We start from the raw sequence: 25,273 nt of genomic DNA, 5'->3' as shown, positions 1-25,273 counted from the left end.
TATGCCATCATTATAAATGAAGTGTTGTATAAATACAGTTTGCTTAATTTGTTTATCAAAAAACATGCAAAAAAACAACATATAACACCATTTTATAATGTGTCATAATGGGCTGTTTCACGTTTATTTTACCACGTTGTCCTGCTGCTTTCACTTCCGGTCAGGGAAACCGTTTTAGTAGTCAACCTAGCAGTTTGTTGTGGAGAACCACACCACATTAAATCTCATCATTTATTTATTGATTAACCAACGGTTTGGTTTATAATGTGATAAATTGTTGATTCAAAATGAGGAAAATAATCCGTCACGGTGATCGGAACCAACGTTACATACTTTTGATAACTAAAACCCCAATGACAACCACAGTAATTTGGTAAACAACCAATCAAATTGCATGGATGATACCATTCAAGCGCATTTAAAACATACATTTAAAACTATAATCTTAGCCACTGACCTTACATTGTGTAAAACTTATAAATAGCGGAGCAGCAACCGATGAGTTTTTAAATCATGTATTAATCCAGAGTTGCATTCATTTTCAGGTTTTCGCGGTTAAAATACAACTTCATTCTGCTGCCAGTAGGTGGGGCTGACCCGTCGCCTCTAATTATGGCCATATATCCATATATCACAATTTAAATTAAGCACATTAATCACAATGATTTTCATATGAATAAATAAATATCTGGCTGTTGAGTTATCCAAATAATAGCTTGAATCACTTCCATGATCAGTTTAATGACTTTAAATGTGTGACGCGTTAGAAACCGGAAACGTTTTGTTTTTTCGCCGCAACACCTACGGACAAATTTGGACGACGGACCAGTCTACTTCCGCTTCAGTTGTCAACAGAAGAGGACCACACGTGTTTTCAAGCGCTTAAAATGGTAAGACTGGTACTCTGTTTATTTATGTCAGTGTACTATTCGTGATTACAGTTATGACAGATCAGTAGCTCGATGATTAACCTTAATATTATGTATTAATGTGTTTCAGCCGAGGCCTCAGAAAGGAAACGGAAAAGCTCCGGACAAGGTTATTCACCCGAACAGCAGGAAAGCTGCTTACCTCGCAGGAGAAGAAATCCGACTTAAAAAGAAAGAAAGGTGTGAGGAATGAAATAAAAACAAATACATGCAGCACGTGAGCTACGGTTAAGCGCAGTTGACTTCCTGACTCCTGTAAAACAGTCGGCCCAATAAAAACGAATTACCAGAGTCCATAATATTATATATTTTTAAACATAATCTTCCCCTCAAGAAAACTATCGATTTATTTTTATAAACTGTATATTGTTTTTGTATGGAACAAAAACTGAGCCATAACAGACAAGTGTGTGTGAAGTAAAAGTCAAACAGTTGCTCCCTAATTGCAGTGAAGTATAAGTTAAAAGTAGCATTACATTAAAATACTTAAGGAAAGAACACTATATGCAATTCGTTAATCATTTGTCGGTAATTCATCATTGCTTAGCACATACTGTTGTAGAATCTGATTACTTTCATTTAATGTGTTTTTCTGATGCTGCAGGCAGAGGAGTGACAAAGCAACACGTCTGAGCGGCGTTGGTGAGCTCCTTTTATCATTCTTGCACACTTGCTGGCGACCAGGATCAAATGGCTCACCATTAACATCTTGTTTTTCTTTTATTTATTTGTCTCTTGACTCGTAGGTGAGAAGCTGTTGTGGTTTCAGGAACAGTTGGATCCAGAAAAGTCAACTTACACCAAAAAAGATGCCTGTGAACTGGTTGAAAGGTCAACGATTTATGATTTATGTTCATTTGTTTTTTTCCAATCACCATTTAAATGTGAAGTGCGAAAACATATTTTAATTTGAAGCATTGTGTCATTTAGTGAGCCTGTGTGTGTGTTCTTTGTGTATGTGTAGATACCTCCAAAGGTTTGATTTGGAACTAGAGCAGATTGAGCTGGTGAACGGGATCAAAGGTCGAAAAGGTCGTCTCCATGGCGCCAGAGAGGCGGTCGTCAAACAGACCATCGAGCGAGAGCGAGCGCAGTATGAGGGCATCGGGTTTGGTGAGTGGATATGCATACACATGTACATCTTGTACATGCAACCGTTCAGTGTTTTAGGAAAGATGCCATGATCCTGTGTTTTGTCTTCTTTGCAGAGATTCCAGACATCATTAATGGAAAGAATCTGAAAGCATTCCGGTGAGTCGGTCGAGATTTCAGCTTGTATTTTTTTTTTAATTACATTTGTTGTATATGAGAAGTAGCCGTAATTATTCAGCTTCCATGATTTGACAAACATGATCACACAAATGATGAAATAAGAGCATTCCAATTGTTTCTAGAACTACATGGATTAAAAAAAAGTCACAAAAAATGTTAATGATTCTCAATACAACTGATATTAAGTCTATGATTCCTAAACATCCTTTCTGATAACGGTTGACATTTTGTTTCTCCTTATTTCGGCAGTGAGTGGACTGGTGATCGGAAGAAACTTCCAACTTTGAAACTGCGAAAGGTTTCTAACAAAGGTTTGGAAACAAAAAATGAAGTGGAGGATAAAGAAGATGACTCAGAAGATGATAATGAGGTCGAGGATGATGATGATGACGAGCAGGTGGAGGAGATGGTGCTGATGTCGAACTGAAACTGACACTCTTCGTATTTGACTGTGGCTCAAAGCTCCAAATGACTTGCGCTGAACATCAAAATACTTTTTATAGATAAAAAGTGTGTGTGTGTCTGTGGGGGAAAGCAATGTGGCTGCTCCATTATTGTCCAGAAGATGGTGCTTAATTCTCAAAGACATCAAACTAAACTTGTATCAGTGTGTCCTCCTTTAACGTCTTCTTGTTGCTCAGTAACGTCACACCAGCCGGTGAAGGGTTCTACATTCATTGTTTATTGCACAAGCAAACTGTATACCTAAATACTCCATTTCATCCAATCGGAGATAGATATAAAAGGTTTTGACAGATGTTGTGGCTACAAGAAACAGAGACTTTCTGTGAAATGAGAGGGAGTGACACTGATTTTAAAAAATCTCAATATCCCTGTAGAAAAGTGAAGTGTGAACGGTTACCTTTTTAGAGACGGACCGGTCAGTCACACAGTGTGTCATGTCTGATGTAAAGACATGAACTGAATTACATTAATGTATAATTAACACAACCTCATAAAGCTGCAAACTGTCCAAACGTCAAAAATAACTGGGATACTTTAAGATTTGCTATTTGAAGAAATATTAAAAACTTTCGATAAATACAATTTCTTCTATTTTTATTTATATTTTCAACCATCACATTTTCAGACCAAGCTAAATAATTATTTCTCTACTAATCATGTGTTGACTCTTTGGTGTCCGAAGACATGATTGTCCAGTTGCGGCATCTGAAACCTTTTACGCGTTTGTCCACTACGCTGAACGGCGTGCACGTTTGGGGGGGCGGAAATGACATAAATGCCCGTCAACGGAGACGCCCCGACTTCCATTTCAATGACTACCACGTCTCCATGGCAACAATGCGTTCTTCCGTACTTACACCTGCTAGTATGCAAGTACATTCACGTGGACGGTGAACTCTTAACTGTCAAGAAAGTTTAGTACGATAACTTTCCCTTCATGCGCTTTAAGCCTGGCGTGCGAGGCGAGTTACCCAGCATTTTCAATATTGTGTTATTTAATAAAAAAGTCAATATCTTAACATTTGTTGATTGTCAACGTCCGTGGTTTGAAGCATCCTGAGACCTTGAAAAGCTTCTTCCGGGTATTCACAACTTCTACTCGTGTGCCGTTGGAGAAAGTGCATATAGGAATAACACCATCACTAATAACACATAACTACAGTCATACAAACTCCTCTTGCTGATGGCGTTTACATAACAGCCCTCCGCCCCCTCTTTTCTCGAGGCTGCCACATTCTTCAATACTTTCCACATTCCCGTCACTGCAGCCTTCGTGTCTTCCAGTTTTCCGTGATCACTGAAGGACATTAAATCCATCTCTCAAGGTCAGTCGTCACAGGATTCGAGATGAACATCACTAAAGTATTGTACGAGTCTAGCTTGTGTCGTTGAATGAACAGAGAGGGATTCATAATTCTTTCCCAAGTGGGAGGAGAATCACTCAGACGGGGTTTTGTGCCGGCGCCACCGCGCCCTCCACCGACATGTCCGAGTCCGTCTGCACATCTGGATCCGGGACGGAAGGCGAACTGGCCGGAATCTCCACAGTTTCGTGCAGCCCGTTGGTCAGGGTGCCGGTCCGGGCCCTGGGGGTGGTGCAGGTCTTTCTCGGGGCAGTTGTGCACAGTGATGATGCGGTTGAAGGCCTTGAGGCGGCGCCACAGCTGCAGGTAGACTTTACACTGGATGTACATGAAGATGAGGCCGCCCATGGAGCCTATGGCCACCACAATCAGCTTGGTCCAGAAGGGCCACTCGAGCACACCTGAGGACACACACACACACACACACACACACATTGTACGTCGACCTGCAGCACGTGTATTGGATCATGATGGTGGTTTGTGTAGAGCTGTGTTTACCATTTGGCGTATAGTAATTCAGAAGAGTAACTCTCCAAAATGCGTCTGCAACCAAGAGTGAGTGTAATTTCTCTTTAATTCTATCAGCTCTGAATAATCTCGAGATGCACCGATACCGATATTGTATATGAGGTCGATACTGGAAGGTTTGACCAAGTAGTTGGTGTCAGTTTATTATGTTAATGATACAAACCAGTTCAGTAAATGTGTATCCATGGATGTAATTGTTATGTTTTCTTCAAACTCAGGAAAGCAGTATTTATTCAGGCCTCACACATAAGAGTTATCCCATTCTGTTCCACACAATGAGGCATACAGATTATTTAAAGACACTGATATCGGATCGGTACTCGGCTCGGACGATACCCAAAGCTCAGGTATCGGGACTGAAAAGTCGGATCGGTGCATCCCCAAATGAACCAAAAATGTGTTTGGCTATTATTTATTAGATACAATTAATATATCTGAAGTCCTGCAATAATAGAATAATACACCACGCCATCAACAAACACAACAATGAAGAGACAAAAGTACTGAGGGCTCTATTCCAAGTTCAAATAAAAGTGGAGTGAAACTCTTGGTCCTTGTGATGAAATAATAATAATAATATACTGCTCTTGAATTAAATGTTTTTCTTACCTTACTTTCCTCAACTGCATTAATAATAATAATGGTCTGTAATATAACATATATAACATTAAAAAAGCAATCGTGTTTACTTTAATGGATGGTCTATGTTAAATTTCAATTAAAAGAAATTTGGTGTGAAGTTAATTAAGTTTGTAGTTATTAAGCTAAGCATGCTGTTGAGCTACATTTCCTGATTTAACAACATATTTATTATGAAGCATTCTGATGCAGCGGTAGCTTTATCGGAAAGTTACTGCACATTGTTACCATATTTACAAACAAGTGTCTGGTCATTTTAAATAAAATGGCATTTTCAAAGTCTTTGGATTCAGGAATATGTTAAACTGTTTATGCTGAACAATATACACATACGTTTCGCTAGTTTTACTTGATTTGGAGAAAACGTGAACACTGTGGGTGACTACAGAGGAAATGTACCTTCAATAATCACAACACCAGAGTCAGACAGGCTGAAGGTCAACAGGTGCCCAGTGGAGTCTCTGACCACAAGGGGCGCCACAGTGCAGTTAAATGCTCCTGTGTTGTTTTAGGTGGCAGGATGTGATACACACTTCTGTGGAGGGCAGTAATACATATAGACATGTTTATAGAATAGAATAATTGCACTTTAACTTACAGCATTTTAATTTGAATAATTCTTTAGTTTTATTATTGAGCTTTATTTTTGTAATTTGTATTATGACACTTATAATAATTCTTTTTTCTTTATTGTACACTTTCCTTTACAGTAGAAGTGCACCGATTGGAATATCGGTGACAATAGACCGATCAGATAGCGTTAGATTTAGTTTTAGACAAAGTTAGGAAAGCCTGAGCCTTACAGATCAAAGAATGGTCCCAGTATCGTCCACACAGTGAGGCATACAGCATATTAATTATACTCTGGTTTCTGATCACTAATCAGAAACCAGAGTATGCTATCAGAATCAACCTTTTTCTGACCATGTGACAAATAAAACTTTTACAAATTGAATCTTAAAGGTATACATTTAAAAAAAAGTACGTTTTGCAAATGTTTACTAAAGTCAAGGCAAGACTGTGGCAGCTGGGTGGGGGGGGGGTCTCCAATTAGAGAACCCCCAGCTGCCACAAAGACCTTTAGGTGAGAAAGAATTAAACTATTATTGTACGACATAATAACTCTTTCACTCTGTGTGTCTCTGGGATGTGAGAAAGAGAGAGAGAGAGAATGGAGGACGGTACTCACTGCTCTTCCCGAGTCTGATCTCTTCCGCGGTTCTCTGAAACAGAATGTAGACCGACCACAACATGCACACTATTGCTATCAGGTGAAACACCACCGAACAGAAGATCTTCCTCCTCTCGCCCGTCGACATGTTTAGCCTCTCCCACTGGAAGATGGAGAGATAGAACGGGGGGGGGGGGCATTGGTTGAAGAGAAAAAAGTTACAGCTTTTTATTACAGCTTCCTGTGAGTAAGATTCACAAGCGTGTGCCTACCATGTGTAAAGGTTTGAGGCTCGTCTCCATCACAAAGTCAAACTTGCAGAGTTCACAGCAGCGAGTGTCCGAGGACTTGATCCACTGGCTGAGACAAGTCTGGTGGACAAAAATCAGGCTCCCAGTGCAGCGACACGGCATTATCAACGGGCACTCGTCCTCCCCCTCACAGTGGCAGATCCTGCACACACACACACACACACAGGAAATAAACAAACAGTCCACACACATAAGAGCAGGTTGGAACCATTTGTGTGGATTCATTGTATTTTTAGGGGATTTTTTTGCATCCTTGACCAAGAGTTTCCTTTTCTGACCCCACTAACCTGCAGACCTCCGTCTCAGAGTCCTCCGTGTACTGCCATTGTGTGCCTCCGTTCATCCCGCAGTGTTTCTGTGGTGTGGGCACCGACATGTCCCCACTCCCCGACCCCTTCTCCTGGTAGCTCGCGGCGATGAGCTCCTCGGCGTCCTCTGCCAAAGAGGAGCCGTCTCCTGACTTGAGACTCCTCTCCTTGCCGCCCCTCTGTGAGCCGTCTCCCTTAATCGAGGCCCCGAGGCGCTTCTTAAGGCCCCCGCTGCCCTCCACCAGAGGGAGGTTCTCCCTCCCTTCATCCGAGCCCACCGACTGCAGCTCCATGACCTCAGTTCGGTCTTCCCCTCCTTTGCCCCCGTTCGCTCCGTCCCTTTCCCGGCGGCGACCTCTCCGGGCTTTCTCCTTGCTCCAGCTGGGGGCCTCGCGCGACGCCTCATCGTCAGAGGTCGAGTCTGACTGCGGGGCCACCGAGCAGCGGAAGAGAGCGGGGAGCTCCCTCCGGGTCTTGGCGGGCCGCTCCCTCTTCTCATCCCTCTCCTCCCTCTCCTCCCTCTCCTCCCTCTCCTCCCTCTCCTCCCCGGGCTCGCTGCGGTCTCTCTGCTCCTGTTGGCCGCTGGTTTCCACGCAGTCTCTGGCGGTGCAGCTGCTCCTCTTGCGCCGGTGGTGCCGCTTCACCTGCTTCTTCTGCGCCTGAGCCGACGAGCCCAGAGCGGCGGGGGTGACGGTCATCCCAGAGGTGTGTGTGGGCTTGATGATTTTGTGTGATTCAGAAACCTCCTCCTCTAAACGAGTCAGCTGGCTCGAACTGAACAGACACACACACACACACACAACACACACACAGAGATGATAAGGTGAAACGAGATGGAGAAGATGTGAATGTCATGACGTTACCTAAACAAATGGGCTGAAACCTGACAGTTTGTAATATTTATACAAATAAAAGAACATACAACACACATCAGAGCAGGTCTGGATATGAAGCCTTTGTATTATTTCTACAGATTTATTTTTGGGGGGTTCTTTTGCATCCTTGACCAAGAGAGTTTCCCTTTTTGGCTGATAAAGTTAAAGTTGATCCTATTATACACACACGCACAAACACACACACACACACATACTCTCACACGCGTGTGCGCGCGAACCACGCACACACACACGCACACATGCATGCACACTCACACATGCACGCATGCACACACACACCCACACACAGTCATACAGGCTCACAAACCACACTAACCTGCTTGACTAGAGACCACTTGAGGTTGTAACAATTGTCTTGTTGACAGCGTTTCAAAAAATAACAGCTTAACAGAAGTTAGAATGAATGAAAGTCAGAAACATTGTCCCTTATGCAAGAATATGTATATAATTGTAAAGTTGTTAAGTCTCATTTTGCTCTTTTGCAATAGTATAATACAGAATCAATAGCCAATTTAAATAAATAGGTTAGCATCAGGCTAATAAATGCATTTAGAATTATATGAGACTATATTTAGTCAGAATGGACAATGTCAATATAGTAATGAAATGTTATCTAAATAAGATTTTCAAACTCAAAATAGTATCAGGACCAATACTAATACTAATAGTCTAAATTCAGCAAATGTTTACCATGAATGTGAAATTAGGTATTCCATGTTAAAAATAATAATAAAATAATTGGACATAATTCAACAATGAAGTGAAAACAAAATTGATTGATTGATTGATTATCAGGCTCGGTAATCAGAATAGGAAATGATGAATATGGAACGATCTGAGCATGCTATTCGACAAATGGAGGTCCAGCCACTCACACCCATCACACATGTGAACAAGAACTGTACAGGCCACTCACCCAGAACAGCTCACAAAGACAGAAATTTCACTTTCACTTCCAGCAGATTTCAACCATACAAACAAACACTTCACCCCTACAGCTACACAAGCAAACCACAAATTTTGGACACAAGACACCAAACCATCAAGGTACGCAACCCACCCCCCTCCACCCCCTCTCCCCCTCTGACCCATAGGTACCATGCCAGCATAGCCACCCAGAGTAGCAGCCCAGACCAGTTCTGAAGCAGGTACGACGGTTCCAGGAGGGGCCCCTCACCTCCTCAGGGCCACAGACCAGAAGCAGACTCAAGATGTTTAAACAGCAGCCACACTGACCATACACACTCATCACACAGACACTACAGACACTGTTACTTCAACAGCTTGACTGATTTGATGATGTGACAAGTGATGACATCACCACCCAGACCAAGTCCACCAGCACAGGCCAACCAAGCCATCGGCCAGAGCAGGGGACTAAGATCTTCAGAGAAGAGGGAGGAAAACGGACCTGAAAACAAAAGACCAAAAACAAAACCCGAGGCAACAGGAAAGCAAAAAATCAAACAAAAAAAAAGAAAAATCTTTTAAAAAAGCAGAGACACAGCCTGTGGCGGGCATGGCGGGCCACACCACAGAGACCATAAACCCACATCAGAACTGCGACAGCAACATCTCACAACAACACAAACAGCTTACACCGGTTTGAAGCCGGCCAACAGCACTTTTCACCACACTCCCCTCCCTCCCCCATCAGGTTTCCCAGCCCACGTGCTGCCAGGTCTGAGAGTGCTGGCCGCGTGAAGAGGCAACACCCACAAACATCACAACCCAAACATCCTGGGGCGCAGACAACAAGGACGTGCTGAAGGACTGATAGAGGAGGTCTTTAGTCTTTACTACTTGTCTTCTCTTCTGCACTCTTAGGTAACCACCATCACCACCACCATCCACATGTGCCAACCAACTCCTTCTTCATCATCATCATCTTCTTCTCCCAGTGGCACTGACCACCTCATCATGAAGTGCTTCATGAATGAAGTCATTTGTCGCATCCACTCCATCCTCTTCCAGTTCCCCCCCACCCTTTGCCTTTCCAGTTTGCATATCACGCCAAGGATGCAATCTGCTCTGCTCTGCCCTGCCCCCACCCCTCCCAAAAAAAAGAAAAAAAAGAATATATGTAAGAATGCTGTTCATAGACTTTAGGCTCCACATCACAACATCACCACAATCAACCAAGCTTGACCTTGCTGGGCTCTCAGGCTGTGGCTGCGCTGCTTCCTGACTGAGAGAGGAGAGAGGCCACGTTGGCACGTGTTGGCAACAAACAGAGCAGCCACTCACACACACAGGGGGGCCCGGGCTGTGTGCTCCAGTCCCCTGCTCTTCACCTTGCTGACTCACGACTGCAAAACCAGCTACAGCACCAATCACATCATCAAGTTTTTGCAGCACACAACATTGATAGGTCTCATCACCAAGGATGAGACGACCTCTACACAGAGGTCAACCTTCCTGACCACGTGGTGCGGAGCCAACAACCTCCTGCTCAACAACAGCAAGACCAAAGAGATCGTTGTTGACTCCGGAAAGGCCACACCCATCACCCACCACTGACCATCAACGCTGCGGACATTGAGCAGGTCAGCAGCACCAAATTCCTGGGGTGGAAATCAGTGAGGACCTCTCTCAGGAACCAACAACACGCTGGCAAAAAGAAAGCACAGGCGCCTACTTCCTCGGAAACTGAGGAAAGCAGGAGCCCCCATCCATCATGTGCACCTTCACCGCGGCACCATCGAGAGCATCCTGACCAACTGCATCACTGTGGAAGCTGCACAGACCACAGCAGGAAGGCCTGCTGCAGCAGCATAGTGAAAGCAGCAGGGAAAGGATGGTGGTGCCTCCCCCCCTAAGCTGCTGCACAGACCACAGCAGGAACGCCCAGGCGCATAGTGAAAGTAGCTGAAAGGATCATGGTGCCCTCCCCCCTCCCATCCCTGCAGGACATATAACACCCGCACCTGCCCAGAAGCGACCTTGATTGAGTGACCTCCTGCCACCCTCACACGGTCTCTTCAGCCTCCTGCCCTCTGGGAGAGGAGATGAGCCTCCCGGCTCACACCGCCAGGCTGTCCAACAGCTTCATCCACCAGGCTGTCAGGAAGCTGAACTCTCTCCCATCCTCCCACCCGTCCTCTCTCAGACTCACATGTCTGAATGCTGCTAGCACAATTTATGTTGTCTATATGTTTACATGTTTCTTACTATTTTGCACTTTATGTTGTCTATGCACTTTATGTTGTCTATATGTTCACAAGTTTTTGCACTCTATGTTGTCTATATGTTGCACAATTCACTTTATGTTGGACAGAAGAGAAACGCAATTTCGATCTTCTGTATGTTTGCACATATGGAAAATTGACAAATAAAACTGACTTTGACTTTGACATGTTCACACCGCTATAAAACCACCTTGAAGTCACAGGACTGAGCCTGTCAGCTGTAACCGCACCACCAGTGGATAGAATAATATACAATCGGCCATCGTCCCCTCATCGATTGCCCTCGGGGAGCATCATTGCCTTTATGAATCCATTTTACTTTAGTTGACGCCCTCTGGGTGCGGCAGCACATGCTGAATTCATCTCCAACCCAGTGGAGATGACACCGTGTATGCAAATACCACAGAGACAACTGTGGCTGCTCGTGAGCTTTTAGGGAAATGTTTTTGTTGGCTGTTATTCAAGAAGTGTCTTTCACTTTCAGCCCAGGTGACTGAAACTCTGGCTGTAACTGAAAGAGACGGCTGTCTCACCTGCATATGTCCTGAGTAGACGGGGAGATGGATGTTCTCGAGGCCGCAGTGTGTCCCGTTGTAGAGTTGCTGGCCTGAAACCACCAACAGACTCAATTCATGACTCTTTCATGATGCTTTGCGAGTACAACCCTGCACTCCAATTCACCATCACGGGGTTATCAAAAGATCACAGCATCTTAACACTTTCCAACGATACATAATGAAAAATAAAAAACGAAAGAAGGATCTTTGAGCTTAATTATTTGATTTGTTTGACTGTTAGAGTGAAAAACAGCCCGAGATATGCTGACAGCCTCATCAAGTATTGTTAATAAATTCGCGTGGACACATCCAGAAGCATCCAACATTATTTTTTTCTCCAGCATTCTTTAGCTGCTGGATTTGAGAGGTTTTGTACATTAGCTAGTTGTTAAAGGGACAGGTACTCCATGAAGAGGACCTTCTCCCTCAGCAGATATGGAGAGATTATTCTAAACCACCAAAAACACAACAACTCCAACATTAATGAACACAGATTATTAATATTATATTTCATTTCTGCTGCTAGAGCCACCAAAATGCTATCGAGACCACAGTATGTGATGCTCCACTGGCACATGTCAATGCAGCCTGAGGTGTGAACCAGAGATTTCTCTATCGATTAAACATTCAAACATTATTTCACTGTACTCACATGAACATCGGAGCTCGGAGCCCTCTAACTTTTTCAGAACGTATCTTTTTTGTTGTTGTGTTTTTGCAATCAACAGATGCTACGGCTGTTAAATGAATGTTAGTGAATCTGCTCTTAAATAATAAACAATTTGCTTAGAGATGCTTAAAGGCCAAAGTGACCTGCTGAGCTACACGTGTCGATTCTCTGTGGGTTTATTGCTACAAGAAACTCTTCCACATTTCACAAAGTCACAGCAAGCATAACGTGGTGTCTCATGAGTCGTGTGTATTGAGATCAACCTCGTATTGATTGGTAAGTAAGACTTCTGGCATCGGCACATGCTTGCACATTCGATTCTGCTTGAGTAAAGGATGCTTTCATAACACTGGGAGCTGCGACCTTGATATTGGCCCTTTAAGAGCTCTGATATCCAGCGGTTACCTTGGAAATATTGCTGGATCGACTCCCTGAGCGCCCGGGGTTCTTCCTCCGCTGCAGGGAGAAGGAGAAACAGAAAACCATGAGAGACCACAGTATGTGATGCTTCACTGGCACATGTCAATGCAGCCTGAGGCGTGAACCAGAGATGTCTCTCTCTATAAAACATTCAAACAATAATCCAATGCACTCACGTGAACATCGGAGCTCGGGGCTCATTCATCTCACCATAACATTTCAGTGTGATCTGCTCAAAGAATCTGGTGATTAATAATCAGGAAATTGGCTATTAGTTTACAAGCTCATGTCTTAAAATGTTCTGTTTATTTTAAATATATTATAAATCAAAGAAAGCAGAACATCTCCAGGATCTGACACCAGATCGTTTCCAATGATTTATTAATACTCTTGGCTATTATTCTTCTGTCGATCAACTAGTCGCTCCAACCTGCTGTCAGTTTCATCTTGGTCAAATATTTTAACGTCAGACACTGTTCTAAGACTTTGTTTACCGCTCTCCACAAAGGCTCCAAAGATAAGTGAAATGTGGGACAATTCCTTGAGTTGTTTGTTGTTCAGGAAGTTTAAGATCAGATAGGAAGACACATTAGACAAGATGATGCTTTAAATCAGCAAGGGAACAATATAATAATTAAATAATTATTCAGTGTTGACCGGCTGTGTGTTGATTGGTTCAAATCCAGCATCAGAAATCATGCGTGGCCACGTGTGTATGTTATTTCATTGTGACCCGAGCTAAAGCCAGTCAATCCTATTACCTGGTCGTCCTCCTCTTAGTGTACGAGACGCCGCTCTGCTATGCGTCTCTATTTTAAGCAAACTAAGAGCACTTTTTATAGGACTTGCAAGAGTACCAAGAACTCAACAGTGATACCTTGAACTCAACACTCGGACATCTGTGGCCTCCTTTCCTGCAGCATCTTACACAAGCAGTAGATATAGAGTAGAGTAGAGTAGATATATATGGATTTAACTTTCTGTGTTCACATGAGTTAAATCCTGTTTTCTTTAAAACATTAAATAAATGGATTCAGGCTGAGAATATGGTTGCTGAAGAGATTTGGGCCACACAGAGTGAGGAGTGGGCAAAACAGACAATGTTGACTTAACACTTACTTTGTTGGGAAAGCCATATTTAGAAATCAAGCAAATATAGAGACTTGAACGAGTAACTGCAGCAAGAAATCGAATCAACTTTTCCTCCAACACTACTTCCAGTTGGCTTTCATCCCGAGTAACCCTGGAGATGCTCCTGGCTGCCAGGTGCATTATGGGATTACATATGTCTTGTCTCAAAAACACCTGCAGACTCAGCGGTCCACTGTGGAGTGGAGGAGCTGGATTCTGTATAAGATATGTTTTGAAATTGCACACACACACACACGTCCCTTGTACTTCTATCTTTGTGAGGAGACTTATTGAAATAATGCATTCCCGAGCCCCCCACATGAATATTAACTGTAACCATCATAGCAGAGCATGTTGGTTGATGTGTGTGTGTGTGTATGTATTTATATTATTTCCTTTTCCAATATTTGGTACAGTCACATTTATTATTTAAAATACTGATGGTCATTGTAAACTTACATGCAATACATGTTCACCTTTTGTACGTAGATATTATATACATGTATCACGCCTATATGCACGACTCAATAATAATTGCTCACTTGCCCAAATATATATATATATATATATATAAAGCAACCCCCACACAGACAGTCTGTGAGAATCAGTGAAATAAAAAAGAGAGACACTGACAGGTAGAAGACTGCATCTTCTAAGCTGATCAAGGGATTTGCTGGTAGCCAGGTTTAAATCAGAAGTTCAGAAGTCAGAGCACGCTGTCGCCTCCTCTGGGTGTTACCTCTGGGTGTTAGACGACAAGGAGACAAGTACTGGACAAAGGGTGCATGCTTGTAATGTTTAGGAGAGATCAGTCACGAAACCGATTATCTGCCAACAACAATCATATCTACTTCATAATGTGGTTAAAGAAAGTGAAATAAAAACGTCATTTGTCTGGATGTGCGAGTGTGTGCCCCTTCATCATTGCAATAGCCTTAGCTATGTGATGTGTTCATGTGCTCATGTAAACTGGGCTGTCAAAAAGCTGTCAACGAAAATACAACTTGAAAAACAAACAATAGGCACACATGGTCATGATTCTAATAATGTATAAGAATAATGAGGAGTTGGCAGATTTTCTCTCTGAAAGCAGAACATACTGATTGTTGTTGTTTTCAATATGTAACAAAAGAAAAATATTCAGTATGCCACAGAATACATTTATTGAGGGTCGGGGAAGCTAAACCATGTATTATTTTTTTAAGTAAATGAGCAGAAACAAAAGTTCAAGCTTAGCACACTGCAAAATAAATAAGAGTCACAGAGTAAATTCCTGCTGGAAATCACTTCTATATATAAACTCTGTTTCGGCGCTCTGTGATGTCACTAGTGACGTCACAACACAGAACCGGAAACGCTAGAACGCTAGCGCGCTATTAGCATCCGCTAGCTAAACGGCGCTAGTCTGAATTAAGAAAGCAAAATACAAAAACAAACGGACTTGACTCGCCTGGCGCCTCAGCGTAGAAGAAGCAGCAACAAGTACCCGTTGGCTCACTAGCGCCCCCTTCAGTGAGGCAGAGTACTACCTGCCTCACCCTGCGCCTTTTCACTGCGGTTTTATTTACCATCAGCAAAACTAAGTATGTCACTTACAAACATTAAACTGTAATGGTTAAAGACCTTAGCCAGACTGTGGAAAATCAGGGCAAATAAACATATCTGCAAACATTATATTGGCGACATGCAGAGATACGGCAACCCGCACGGGCCAATTGCATGTATCAACCCAGCTTGTGATGGATTGCGCAATCAGAGATGAGGCTCGACTCGTCGCTGCCTCAGCTCTCGTTTCATCCTGTATTTGAACAGGAAATAGGCAAATTCAGCGATTTTGATGATAAAATGTTCGATATTAGACATACATAAAGATCGGTGGACAAATATTAATATAAATTTGAAGTTATCATTATTTTATTTTTTACTTTTTTTACTCATGATGACAGGTGAGGCTCTGGTGAGGCCTCACCTGCCTCCCCTGACCACACGTCCCTGCGACTGACGTACACAGTGAGTACTGTATACTGTATCCTCCATACTGTGGTCATCAGTGGTTTCAAATACTGCCAATGTTTACCGTACAGAAAAGGTTGGGTCTCCACAGCACAACATGACCAGAGTCATCCACACAAACAGATGATTGATCTTTTTTTCTTTTCATTTTTTGCAGTAGGATGAGACCAGTTTGAAACCAGTTTCCTTGATGTGTTCACTGGAGAGACTGGTCCAACAGGTGTGTAGCATTGCTTAGCTCCTTAAGATTCTAACCATGACCTGCATTTTGTTTGACAGGTCACCAACTTTGACAGAAAGGTTTTCTTAAACTGTGCTAAAACCTTAAATTGTTGCTGGAGGACTCGTTTGACGGAGCTCGGCTGGCCATGTTGCTCTGCTTGGTGTCAAGCGAAGCTCAACACAACTGGAGCCCTTTTATGAAAACACCAATTATGTTATCATCTAACTTTTAAGAAGTAAGCAGGTAAGCTTGTGACAGAGTCTCTCAGACACCAACACGTTCAACTTGCTATCCATGTGTTGCTATTCAGTCTTTCCCTGTCTGATGACTCCAATCAAATCTGTCAAACATTATTCTGTGTGTGTGTGTCTGAAGCATTTGTGGATGCATCTGTATCATAATCACACTCGGATTTGCCAACTCTTTTAGTTCACACCCAATAAACACAGATAGAGAATAGAAATATTGAAACATGCTAATGATCTTTTCCCTTAAATGTATGAGCTAATATTGTATATCGGGCTTTACAGTCTTCCTTTAACGAACATACAGGCTGTGGTCCCGACTATAAACGATCATGCATCTTAATTCTTTGACTCCTCACCACAAGCAATGAACATGTTATGTTACATCCAATTAACCTGAACCGACCGATTGTCAACACTGCAAGAAGAGTTAACTTAATCAGGCGTCGCATCAGAGACAACATCCCACTGCCGCTTACATCAGCGTCTGCTCCTCTGGACACTGACTGATGCACACAACACACTTTGGCGAGTCTAAGCGTGGACATGTGCATGTTTCTGCAGAGGCGATTAAGTGGTGTAGCGTGGAACGAGAACTATATTTTGGCGTCGGATCAAAAAACTACCAGACCACCAGCCAGGAAGCTGCAGCTGCAGCGTTCAAACTTTGTTTACACATCTCAAGTCTTTCTTTATGACGTGAAATATTCGTTGACCAGGGTTGTGTTGTTGTGGTTATGTTTCTGTGCAAACCTCATGTTTCTGTGGAAACATAACCAAACAACCCAATGACCTCCATTCTCTCCATAACCAGAACACCCACTCTGAAGCTTTATTAAGGTCATGATGCATTCTGTATACATGTATGTGGCTTTCACTCAGTGTGAACAGGTGCACCCACTCATCGACTGTGATATGTCACAACCCGGCTCTTAGGGCATGGCAAATATGGCGCGGACACAGCATTAAGTCAAAATCGGTGTCCAAACGGATCACCGTCATCGTACTAACGGTGCCCGTGACAAGACGATTTCTCCGTGACCGTGCCTGGACCCGTACACTTAGCTTGAAAAGGGGAACTAACAATAGCCACAAGTACGAGAACCTGGTCTCCTGGACCGAACCCATGTTGCTCTGCAGGTCGGTCATACAACCTCTTCACTCCACCTCGTGACAGACAACTTCTCCCACACCACACCACTATCTAGAAACAAAAGATGCTCAAAACCATTCACATAGTCCACCAGTCCTACCGGCAACTTCGTATCCACACAGCCATCTCTCAGTACTGCCAAGGGACCACGCACAGAATGTCCAAAAGCCAACTCACTAGGGCTAAAACCTGTACTCTCCTGTACAGCCTCCCTCGCAGCCAACATCAACCACGGAAGCCCCTCCTCCCAGCCTACATCCAGCTCAGCACAAAATCCACACAGAAGAGACCCAAGGGTCTGGCGAAACCTCTCTAAGGCTCCCCGGCTCCCAAAGTGTCCACACCTATCATGCGCCACCTCCAAGACAAGACAGCGTACCCCAGTCGGCACCACAAGATGGAAAACCTCATTTCCCCCACAATCCTCACCAATGGGAAGCCATCCTCCGAACATCTCGTTCTGCAAGAAGTAGCCACTAACTGCACCATTCATCTCCGAAACGGGCAAAACGCGCTTCAACATTTCTCTCAAAGACGAATCCCCACCCCGCTGCTCCACGACCTCTCCGCGCGACAGTGACACAGGAAGCCCGGACAGAACCGGGACCTCCGACACCACCAGAGTGTCAGTCCAAACTCTACTACCAGCCAAGCCGTTGCCCAAAATAAAATGTATCCCCTCAATAGGTAACGCCGGACGCACACCAACAGCTATCTCACCTTTCACCAGTGCACAGTCAAGCATCATCTTGTGCAAAGGAACAGGGAGAATCTTCAATCCCATCCCGCGACTGAGAACAAAGTCACCAGTGTCAAGTCTCCTCAGACAAAGGCAAAACAGAGCCAACAATATACGAATCATAGGCCCCTGTATCCCTCAAGATTTTTATCGGGACCTTCACCTCACTTCCTAAAAGTGACACAAATCCACCTCGAATGAACGGAGCATAAGCTGCCAAAACACTGAGGTCACATGAGTGAGACGGAAGCTCCTCAGCCACGCAGCAGCCGGTAACTGCAGCCGCACAGGCAGAAGGCCTCGCATCCCTGAGCCTAGACTGTAACAAAGGACAATCTGCCTTCCAATGCCCCTCCTCTCGACAATAATTACAGGTATTACTATTGTCCACCCCAGATCTAAACCCTCCCACCTTGATTGAACGCATCTCCTGCACAGTTGCCTCAGAAACATTTCCCCGCACACCCAAAACATTGCGACACTCTCTAAAACCGCTTTTATGAAGCAACATACAGGACTGTCTCAGAAAATTAGAATATTGTGATAAAGTTCTTTATTTTCTGTAATGCAATTAAAAAAACAAAAATGTCATGCATTCTGGATTCATTACAAATCAACTGAAATATTGCAAGCCTTTTATTCTTTTAATATTGCTGATTATGGCTTACAGCTGAAGAAAACTCTAAAATCCTATCTCATAAAATTAGAATATTTCCTCAGACCAAGTAAAAAAAAAAAAACTATAACAGCAAAACAAAATCAAACATTTGAAAATGTCCATTAATGCACTCAGTACTTGGTTGGGAATCCTTTTGCACTGGACAGTTGCAGAGTGGTCCAAAGTCCTCTTTTCAGACGAAAGCAAGTGTTGTATTTCATTTGGAAGTTAAGGCGCCAGAGTCTGGAGAAAGGCTGGAGAGGCGCAAAATCCAAGTTGCTTGAAATCCAGTGTGAAGTTCCCACAGTCAGTGATGGTTTGGGGAGCCATGTCAGCTGCTGGTGTTGGTCCACTGTGTTTCATCAAGTCCAGAGTAAATGCAGCTGTGTACCAAGAGATTTTAGAGCACTACATGCTTCCGTCTGCTGAAAAGCTCTATGGAGATGAGGATTTCATTTTCCAGCATGATCTGGCACCTGCCCACAGTGCCAAAACCACCAGTAACTGGTGTACTGACCATGGCATTACTGTCCTCGATTGGCCTGCCAATTCCCCTGACCTGAACCCCATAGAGAATTTGTGGGGTATTATGAAGAAGAAGCTGAAAGACACCAGACCCAACAATGCAAATGAGCTAAAGGCCGCTATTGAAGCATCCTGGGCATCCATAAACCCTCAGCAATGCCACAGGCTGATTGCCTCCATGCCACGCCGCATTGATGCAGTAATCCGTGCAAAAGGATTCCCAACCAAGTACTGAGTGCATTAATGGACATTTTCAAATGTTTGATTTTGTTTTGCTGTTATACATTTTTTTTTAAACTTGGTCTGAGGAAATATTCTAATTTTATGAGATAGGATTTTAGAGTTTTCTTAAGCTGTAAGCCATAATCAGCAATATTAAAAGAATAAAAGGCTTGCAATATTTCAGTTGATTTGTAATGAATCCAGAATGCATGACATTTTTGTTTTTTTAATTGCATTACAGAAAATAAAGAACTTTATCACAATATTCTAATTTTCTGAGACAGTCCTGTATACTCATCTGCTGACACGGCCGCATCAGCAGCAGTCACGCTGCTCCTCTCGATAATATACGTCGCAACACGATCTGGAAGGACATTTTTAAACTGCTCCAAAACCATCAACTCGCACAGATCTTCAAACGTAGCTACGTCGAGGGCAGTTAACCACTGCTTAACATGAGTCGATAGGTCTCTCACCAACTCCACATACGTCTGATCTACTTTCCTCTCCAAGGATCTAAAACTTTGGCGATAGGCCTCTGGCACCAGCTCGTAGATTTTGAGCACCGCAGCCTTTATCTTAGTATAGCTCGAACTGTCCTCCAGACTCAAAGTGGAATACGCTTCCTGTGTTTTCCCTGACAGGACACACTGAAGCATCAGTGCACAGTCCTCATCGAGCCAGTCTCTAGCCTTAGCTACCCGTTCAAATAGCAAAAAAAACGTGCCAGGATCCCTCTCATTAACCCTTGTGTTGCCTTCGGGTCATTTTGACCCGAATCAATATTACACCCTCCCCCCGCCTATGGGTCATTTTGACCCGATTCAATGTTTCACCCTCCTGTTACCTTTATATTTACTAACATATTTTACCCTTTGGGTTCAATTTGATGCCAGCAATTAAAACCTCCAGAAAATTATTAGAATTAATATTGTTTTCCAAGTTTAAGTGTGAGGCACTTTATGTTTGTTTGTTGACTACCGAAAGAACACCGACATTAAACATTGAATGGGGTCAAATTAATCCGAAGGCGGGGGGAGGGTGTAATATTGATTCGGGTCAAAATGACCCGAAGGCAACACAAGGGTTAAACGGTGGCAACCAGCGCGAATTACTCACATCCACGTGCTTCCCCGCAGGCCTGGGCCCCGGTGGGCCCCGCCCGTCCCAGGACAACTTGCCATCTGCGATCAGAGACAAACGATATCTCTCCAGCTCTTGGCGGTTTCTCTCCATTTCTATCTGCTTACTATTCTCCAATTCCAGTTTACTCCTTTCATGTTTCAGTTTACTCTCCTGTTTATTCCTTTCATGTTCCATCTGCAACAGCAAAATCTCCTTTTGTTGCTCAAACGTTAGTCCATGAGTTCGAAAAGACACAGCAGTATAAACGGGGCCAGAATCTTCACCCTCAGACATAATTCCTCTCTCAATCAATTTTGACATTATAGCATCTTTGATATTCTCTTTGAAACGTTTGTCCCCTTCAACCACCACCTTGTAATGATCTGCGATCCAAAGCAGCTGCTCTCTTGTGCACACATCCAGGGACTCCTGAGATGGAGCATCAACGAACGCCTCAGCCTCCGACATCTCAACTATTTACCAAGACGACCAACAAAAGCCACGTTTACCCCCACGGCAGACCCAGACAGACCCCACAAAGTGAACCCCTGCGTGCAATGAGGAATAACCCTCAACTTGGTGTAGAGTCTCCCTACTATCAAAGCTCGTCCCTAGTCTTCATGCAGCTACTTGTGGTGGGTATTTATGCACTGAAGACCGCTGGTTTAGCAGAGCGACTAGCAAGCTAGCAACTCCACAGAAACCACGGCCATGCTCCCAAGCAAGCTTCAGCCACGTTCGCCACAGCACAACAACAAACACCGCTCAACGAACCCAACAGGGAACGTCGCTACGCCTACCAGGGGAAACTCCACACCACTTACGCACAGAGCAACCTGCAATCGTGATCCGGACCCGCCGCAGCATAAATGTAACAAACCTCCTCAAATACTGAAAAGCAAAGACCACAATAAATATTAGAGATGCACCGATCAGGTTTTTGGTGCCGATCACCGATCACTGAAATCAGTATCTGCCGATCACCGATCACCGAAATCAGTATCTGCCGATCCGATAATACCGATCACGGTGTCGATTGAAGCATTCTATTTATTGTGTAGCATTATTGCCTAGGACTATGAGGAAATACATATATAAACCAACTCAAACATTAAAGAAATTACCGATTTCTTTAAACATTTAGGACTTTTACTTTGAAAAATGTCCTAATTGATACATTAAAATTGTTTGATTGCTATTGTAGGGGTTTTCACATATGTATGGAACACATCTGCATTATTCATTTCCTGGAACTCTTGGGGAAATCTATTTTCAGGACTTTTTTTAACATACAAAAGTCTGACTTATTTTTATAAACTCTTCCTTGGTACAGTAAAAATGTCTTAATGTTAGCATAATTTAAGCTAAATCTCAGAAACTATCCATAAAGATACAAAATCAGTTAATTGTTTAATTTGATATGTTCGTGTATGATTTGTCGACATCTTATTTTGATAAACGGATGTTGTTTCACGTGGTTCTTTCCGCTAACTTTGCAAAACCTGATGTTGCCACTTAAATCCTTCCGCTAACTTTATCAAAACCCTCGCGCGCTCCCGATCGAATGCGTTTACCGTGAGCATCAGTCTATAGGGGCTCAGACATGTCAGTCGGCTGAGTTGACCCAGTGATTCAACTCTGGGGACGGGGACGCCGCTCGGTGCGTGAGGATCCCCTCGTGGACCTCTCACTCTGCGGCCCTCGCCGGGCGCATCGTCTCCGCTATGTGCGCGGCGATTGAAGCGTCTGATAGTTCTCGCAGATGTTATGTCATCTGATCGGCCGTTTTGAGAACGCCGATCAAAACCGATAATGGGAATATCGGCCGATATGGATCGGCGCATCCCTAATAAATATCGTAATTTACGGAGTAGCTCAAACCCAAAACCTCAAATCCCACGAGCGGCACAAACAACAAATTAATGCCCTGGAAAGTGCTCAACCAAACATTTGCATATATGCTCCACGTACAGCTAGGTTACGACGTAAACCCACCTTAAGAACACTTTTTACCGTGTAGTTGCCGCAAATGCTGCAAGCAAACAAATTCAACAGCCCACCGCTACACGTTCCCAAGTCACCTGCACACGGGAAAAAGCTGGACGAGCCCCCAATTTGTCACAACCCGGCTCTTAGGGCATGGCAAATATGGCGCGGACACAGCATTAAGTCAAAGAAAAGTGTTTATTTTACGTAATAACTAAACATAACGTAGTGAAGAGTGGCAGTCAGTAACATCAGTAGTGCCCATGTGCATGTGTGTGTGTGTGTAATGGAGTGTAAGTGTTGTCAGCCAAACCCAAGGAAACCAACAGCAACGGGACCAGCAGCAAAGTAAACCACGACCACCACCACTCCACCTGTGAGGAGAACAACGCACCATGCACAGTGTGAGATCAAGGCCTTTATGCCCTCCTGCTCTCGGACCAGGTGTGCTGCATCCGGCAATCACTCACCTAAGGACATGATTAGTGATTAGACACGGGGACCGTCACACTCTCTCCTTGGGCTTACTTGGATCAAGCCTTCAGCCCGTGCTCTCGTGATGCCAGCTCCATAACCCGACAGTGGAGTTTCTCCTTTATTTAGGTCACTTAAGAATGAAGAGCTCACAACTTAAGACTCTTATATGCAGATCTTGTTATCACGGTAGGGCATTGAATAAAAGACACAAGAAAGTTGTGCCAGATGTGAGAAAGTGAAAACATTTTCATGCCACAGTTAAAACCCCAAATAAGAGCTCAATGAATTCTTGCTCTGGTCCGGACGAGGGACGGCGTGAACACAAACTCACTCCCCGCTGCCAGAAAAAACACGACTTGGGGTAACGTTCTAAGATGTTCTATGATGTTCTAAGATGTTCTAAAATGTTCTATGATGTTCTAAGATGTGACACGATGTCCGGCTCTATGGAAGAGGCCGTTGAAAGAATCAAACCCCGAATGAGGGAACAGTGATAAAAGGCGACAGGTAATGTACGTGAGACTGAGTTGAAAAGACTGGAACTGGAAGCTGACACACCAATCAAGATCAATGCTCGAGGAACATCAAAATACTTCTACCTTCAACTGGAATCTTACATCTCTGTAATCTGACAAACTTTTCACTAGTTTTAAACCTTAACTGCAAAACAAAAAAAACAAAAAAACATCAAGCCACAGGTTTTTTAAGGCACCTCTGAGGCTCAGGAAGACAGCAAAGAGCTCATAACTCACCTCGGTCTTGTCTTTGGAGCGAGCGGCACTCTTGCCGCTGCTCGCCGTCTCCTTGGCTGGGACCACAGTTATCTGTTGTATTGGCATGCTGCTGTTTCCAGGCAACGCTCCGGTGGTACTGCTACAGCATTCCTGTCCGATCCTCGTCTCTGAGTGTGATCCGCTCGCCCATCCACGAGAGGTTTTTAAGGGGAAAGCCGAAGGCGCTCGCTCTCCTTTCTCAGCCCGATCCGGATCAACCTGAGGAGCGGAGTTGGAAAGACATCACTTCACCGTGGCAACAGGAAGACCGATCCAGAGATGGTGGGGTGTGAGGTCGTCATGACGACTGGGAAACTACTCAACAGTGCGCTCCTCCTCCTCCTCCTGCTGAGCGAGAGATGGTGAGAAGAAGAGTTGGAGATGGAGCCGAGCAATAAACAAGGAGGCAAAAAAAATGAATGCTGTCGCGGCGTGCGTGTGTTTGTGTGTGTGTGTTGTCTCTTTCAGTGGGGCGGAGCCGGGATTTTGACGTGCTTGCTGGGTAATAAGCATACGGTCCATAAGGATTAGGGTTTAGACTAACCTCAATCTCCTCCTCTCACCAGTGCTGCTTCTAATAAGCTTACACAATGTGTGCACATAGACAGCAGCCACACACACACACACATACACACACACACAGCTTGATTGTTCAGCGACTATACCTGCTGAGAAACAATGTTGATAGAAGATAAGCCGCCTCATTCATGTCACGTCAAAGAAATAAAGGCCCATTAATGGACCAAAAGGCCATGAAGTGAGAAACCTACACCGCCGTGGAGGCCTCTTCACAGAGTGTTTGTGTGTGTGTGTGTGTGTGTGTGTGTGTGTGTGTGTGTGTGTGTGTGTGTGTGTGTGTGTGTTTGTGGTTAGGTTGTAATCCTATCTCAAACAGTCTCAAATCTTGAGGATTACGATTTTTATAGCGAGGAAATGGGTGGCTTAAAGTGAACGCGAAAGAGCAGTCGCTGAATGAGGTGAAGAGAAAGATGGAGTTTCTCCAGAGTCGACCCTTTACTGTTATTATTAGTGTTGCTGTATTGTTCATAACTGATGTTCTGCTTGTGTCGTGGCTCCACTGTGTTTTTAAGTTGACACGTTGTGTTAAATTGTAACATTTGTAGAGTTTTTTTTACAGATGCATTTTATTTTTATCGCATTAAAAACAGGTTGCGGTTACAACAAGTATATTATACTCACAGAGATGCAGCAGGAACAAGTGGTGACATGATGCTGAAATGACGCTGAATAATTTGGCAAATAAGCTTTTAAATGTGCTGAGCCT

At 43.8% G+C, this 25,273-nt stretch overlaps 2 protein-coding genes across 3 annotated transcripts; one reads left to right on the top strand and one right to left on the bottom strand.

Annotated features, from left to right (window-relative positions):
* The first annotated feature begins 812 nt into the window (after positions 1-812).
* Positions 813-3,690, top strand: tma16 (translation machinery associated 16 homolog). The gene is made up of 7 exons (XM_056409648.1): positions 813-890; positions 1,000-1,109; positions 1,534-1,571; positions 1,676-1,760; positions 1,894-2,042; positions 2,138-2,180; positions 2,451-3,690. Exons 1-7 carry the CDS (start codon positions 888-890, stop codon positions 2,626-2,628), a joined length of 606 nt encoding a protein of 201 aa, XP_056265623.1. The 5' UTR covers positions 813-887; the 3' UTR covers positions 2,629-3,690.
* Positions 2,863-24,466, bottom strand: marchf1 (membrane-associated ring finger (C3HC4) 1). Of its 2 annotated transcripts, none has more exons than XM_056409646.1 (8): positions 24,313-24,466; positions 23,968-24,207; positions 12,704-12,754; positions 11,605-11,678; positions 6,967-7,761; positions 6,641-6,821; positions 6,387-6,531; positions 2,863-4,431 (listed from the first exon to the last, which is right to left on the bottom strand). In XM_056409646.1, exons 2-8 carry the CDS (start codon positions 24,052-24,054, stop codon positions 3,974-3,976), a joined length of 1,791 nt encoding a protein of 596 aa, XP_056265621.1. In that variant the 5' UTR covers positions 24,055-24,207; positions 24,313-24,466; the 3' UTR covers positions 2,863-3,973. The 2 variants fall into 2 exon arrangements, with proteins under 2 accessions (XP_056265621.1, XP_056265622.1); XM_056409647.1 differs by lacking the exon at positions 24,313-24,466 and adding an exon at positions 23,133-23,208 and having other exon boundaries at positions 23,968-24,004.
* Between the last annotated feature and the right edge of the window lie 807 nt (positions 24,467-25,273).

The sequence above is a fragment of the Pseudoliparis swirei genome, chromosome 24, assembly GCF_029220125.1.
Source record: "Pseudoliparis swirei isolate HS2019 ecotype Mariana Trench chromosome 24, NWPU_hadal_v1, whole genome shotgun sequence".
Lineage (NCBI taxonomy): Eukaryota > Metazoa > Chordata > Actinopteri > Perciformes > Liparidae > Pseudoliparis > Pseudoliparis swirei.
This window is presented reverse-complemented; position numbering and strand designations above follow the sequence as displayed.

What these genes read in the sequence shown, in the direction of transcription:
- tma16 (XM_056409648.1), top strand. An exon ending in AACACGTCTGAGCGGCGTTG is followed by an intron (nt 1,572 to 1,675) that starts GTGAGCTCCTTT and finishes CTTGACTCGTAG; the next exon opens with GTGAGAAGCTGTTGTGGTTT. An exon ending in GCCTGTGAACTGGTTGAAAG is followed by an intron (nt 1,761 to 1,893) that starts GTCAACGATTTA and finishes GTGTATGTGTAG; the next exon opens with ATACCTCCAAAGGTTTGATT.
- marchf1 (XM_056409646.1), bottom strand. Translation starts at nt 24,054, where the DNA reads ATGCCAATACAACAGATAACTGTGGTCCCAGCCAAGGAGACGGCGAGC. An exon ending in GCTCCAAAGACAAGACCGAG is followed by an intron (nt 12,755 to 23,967) that starts GTGAGTTATGAG and finishes TTCTCCCTGCAG; the next exon opens with CGGAGGAAGAACCCCGGGCG. An exon ending in GATCAGACTCGGGAAGAGCA is followed by an intron (nt 4,432 to 6,386) that starts GTGAGTACCGTC and finishes GTGTGTCCTCAG; the next exon opens with GTGTGCTCGAGTGGCCCTTC.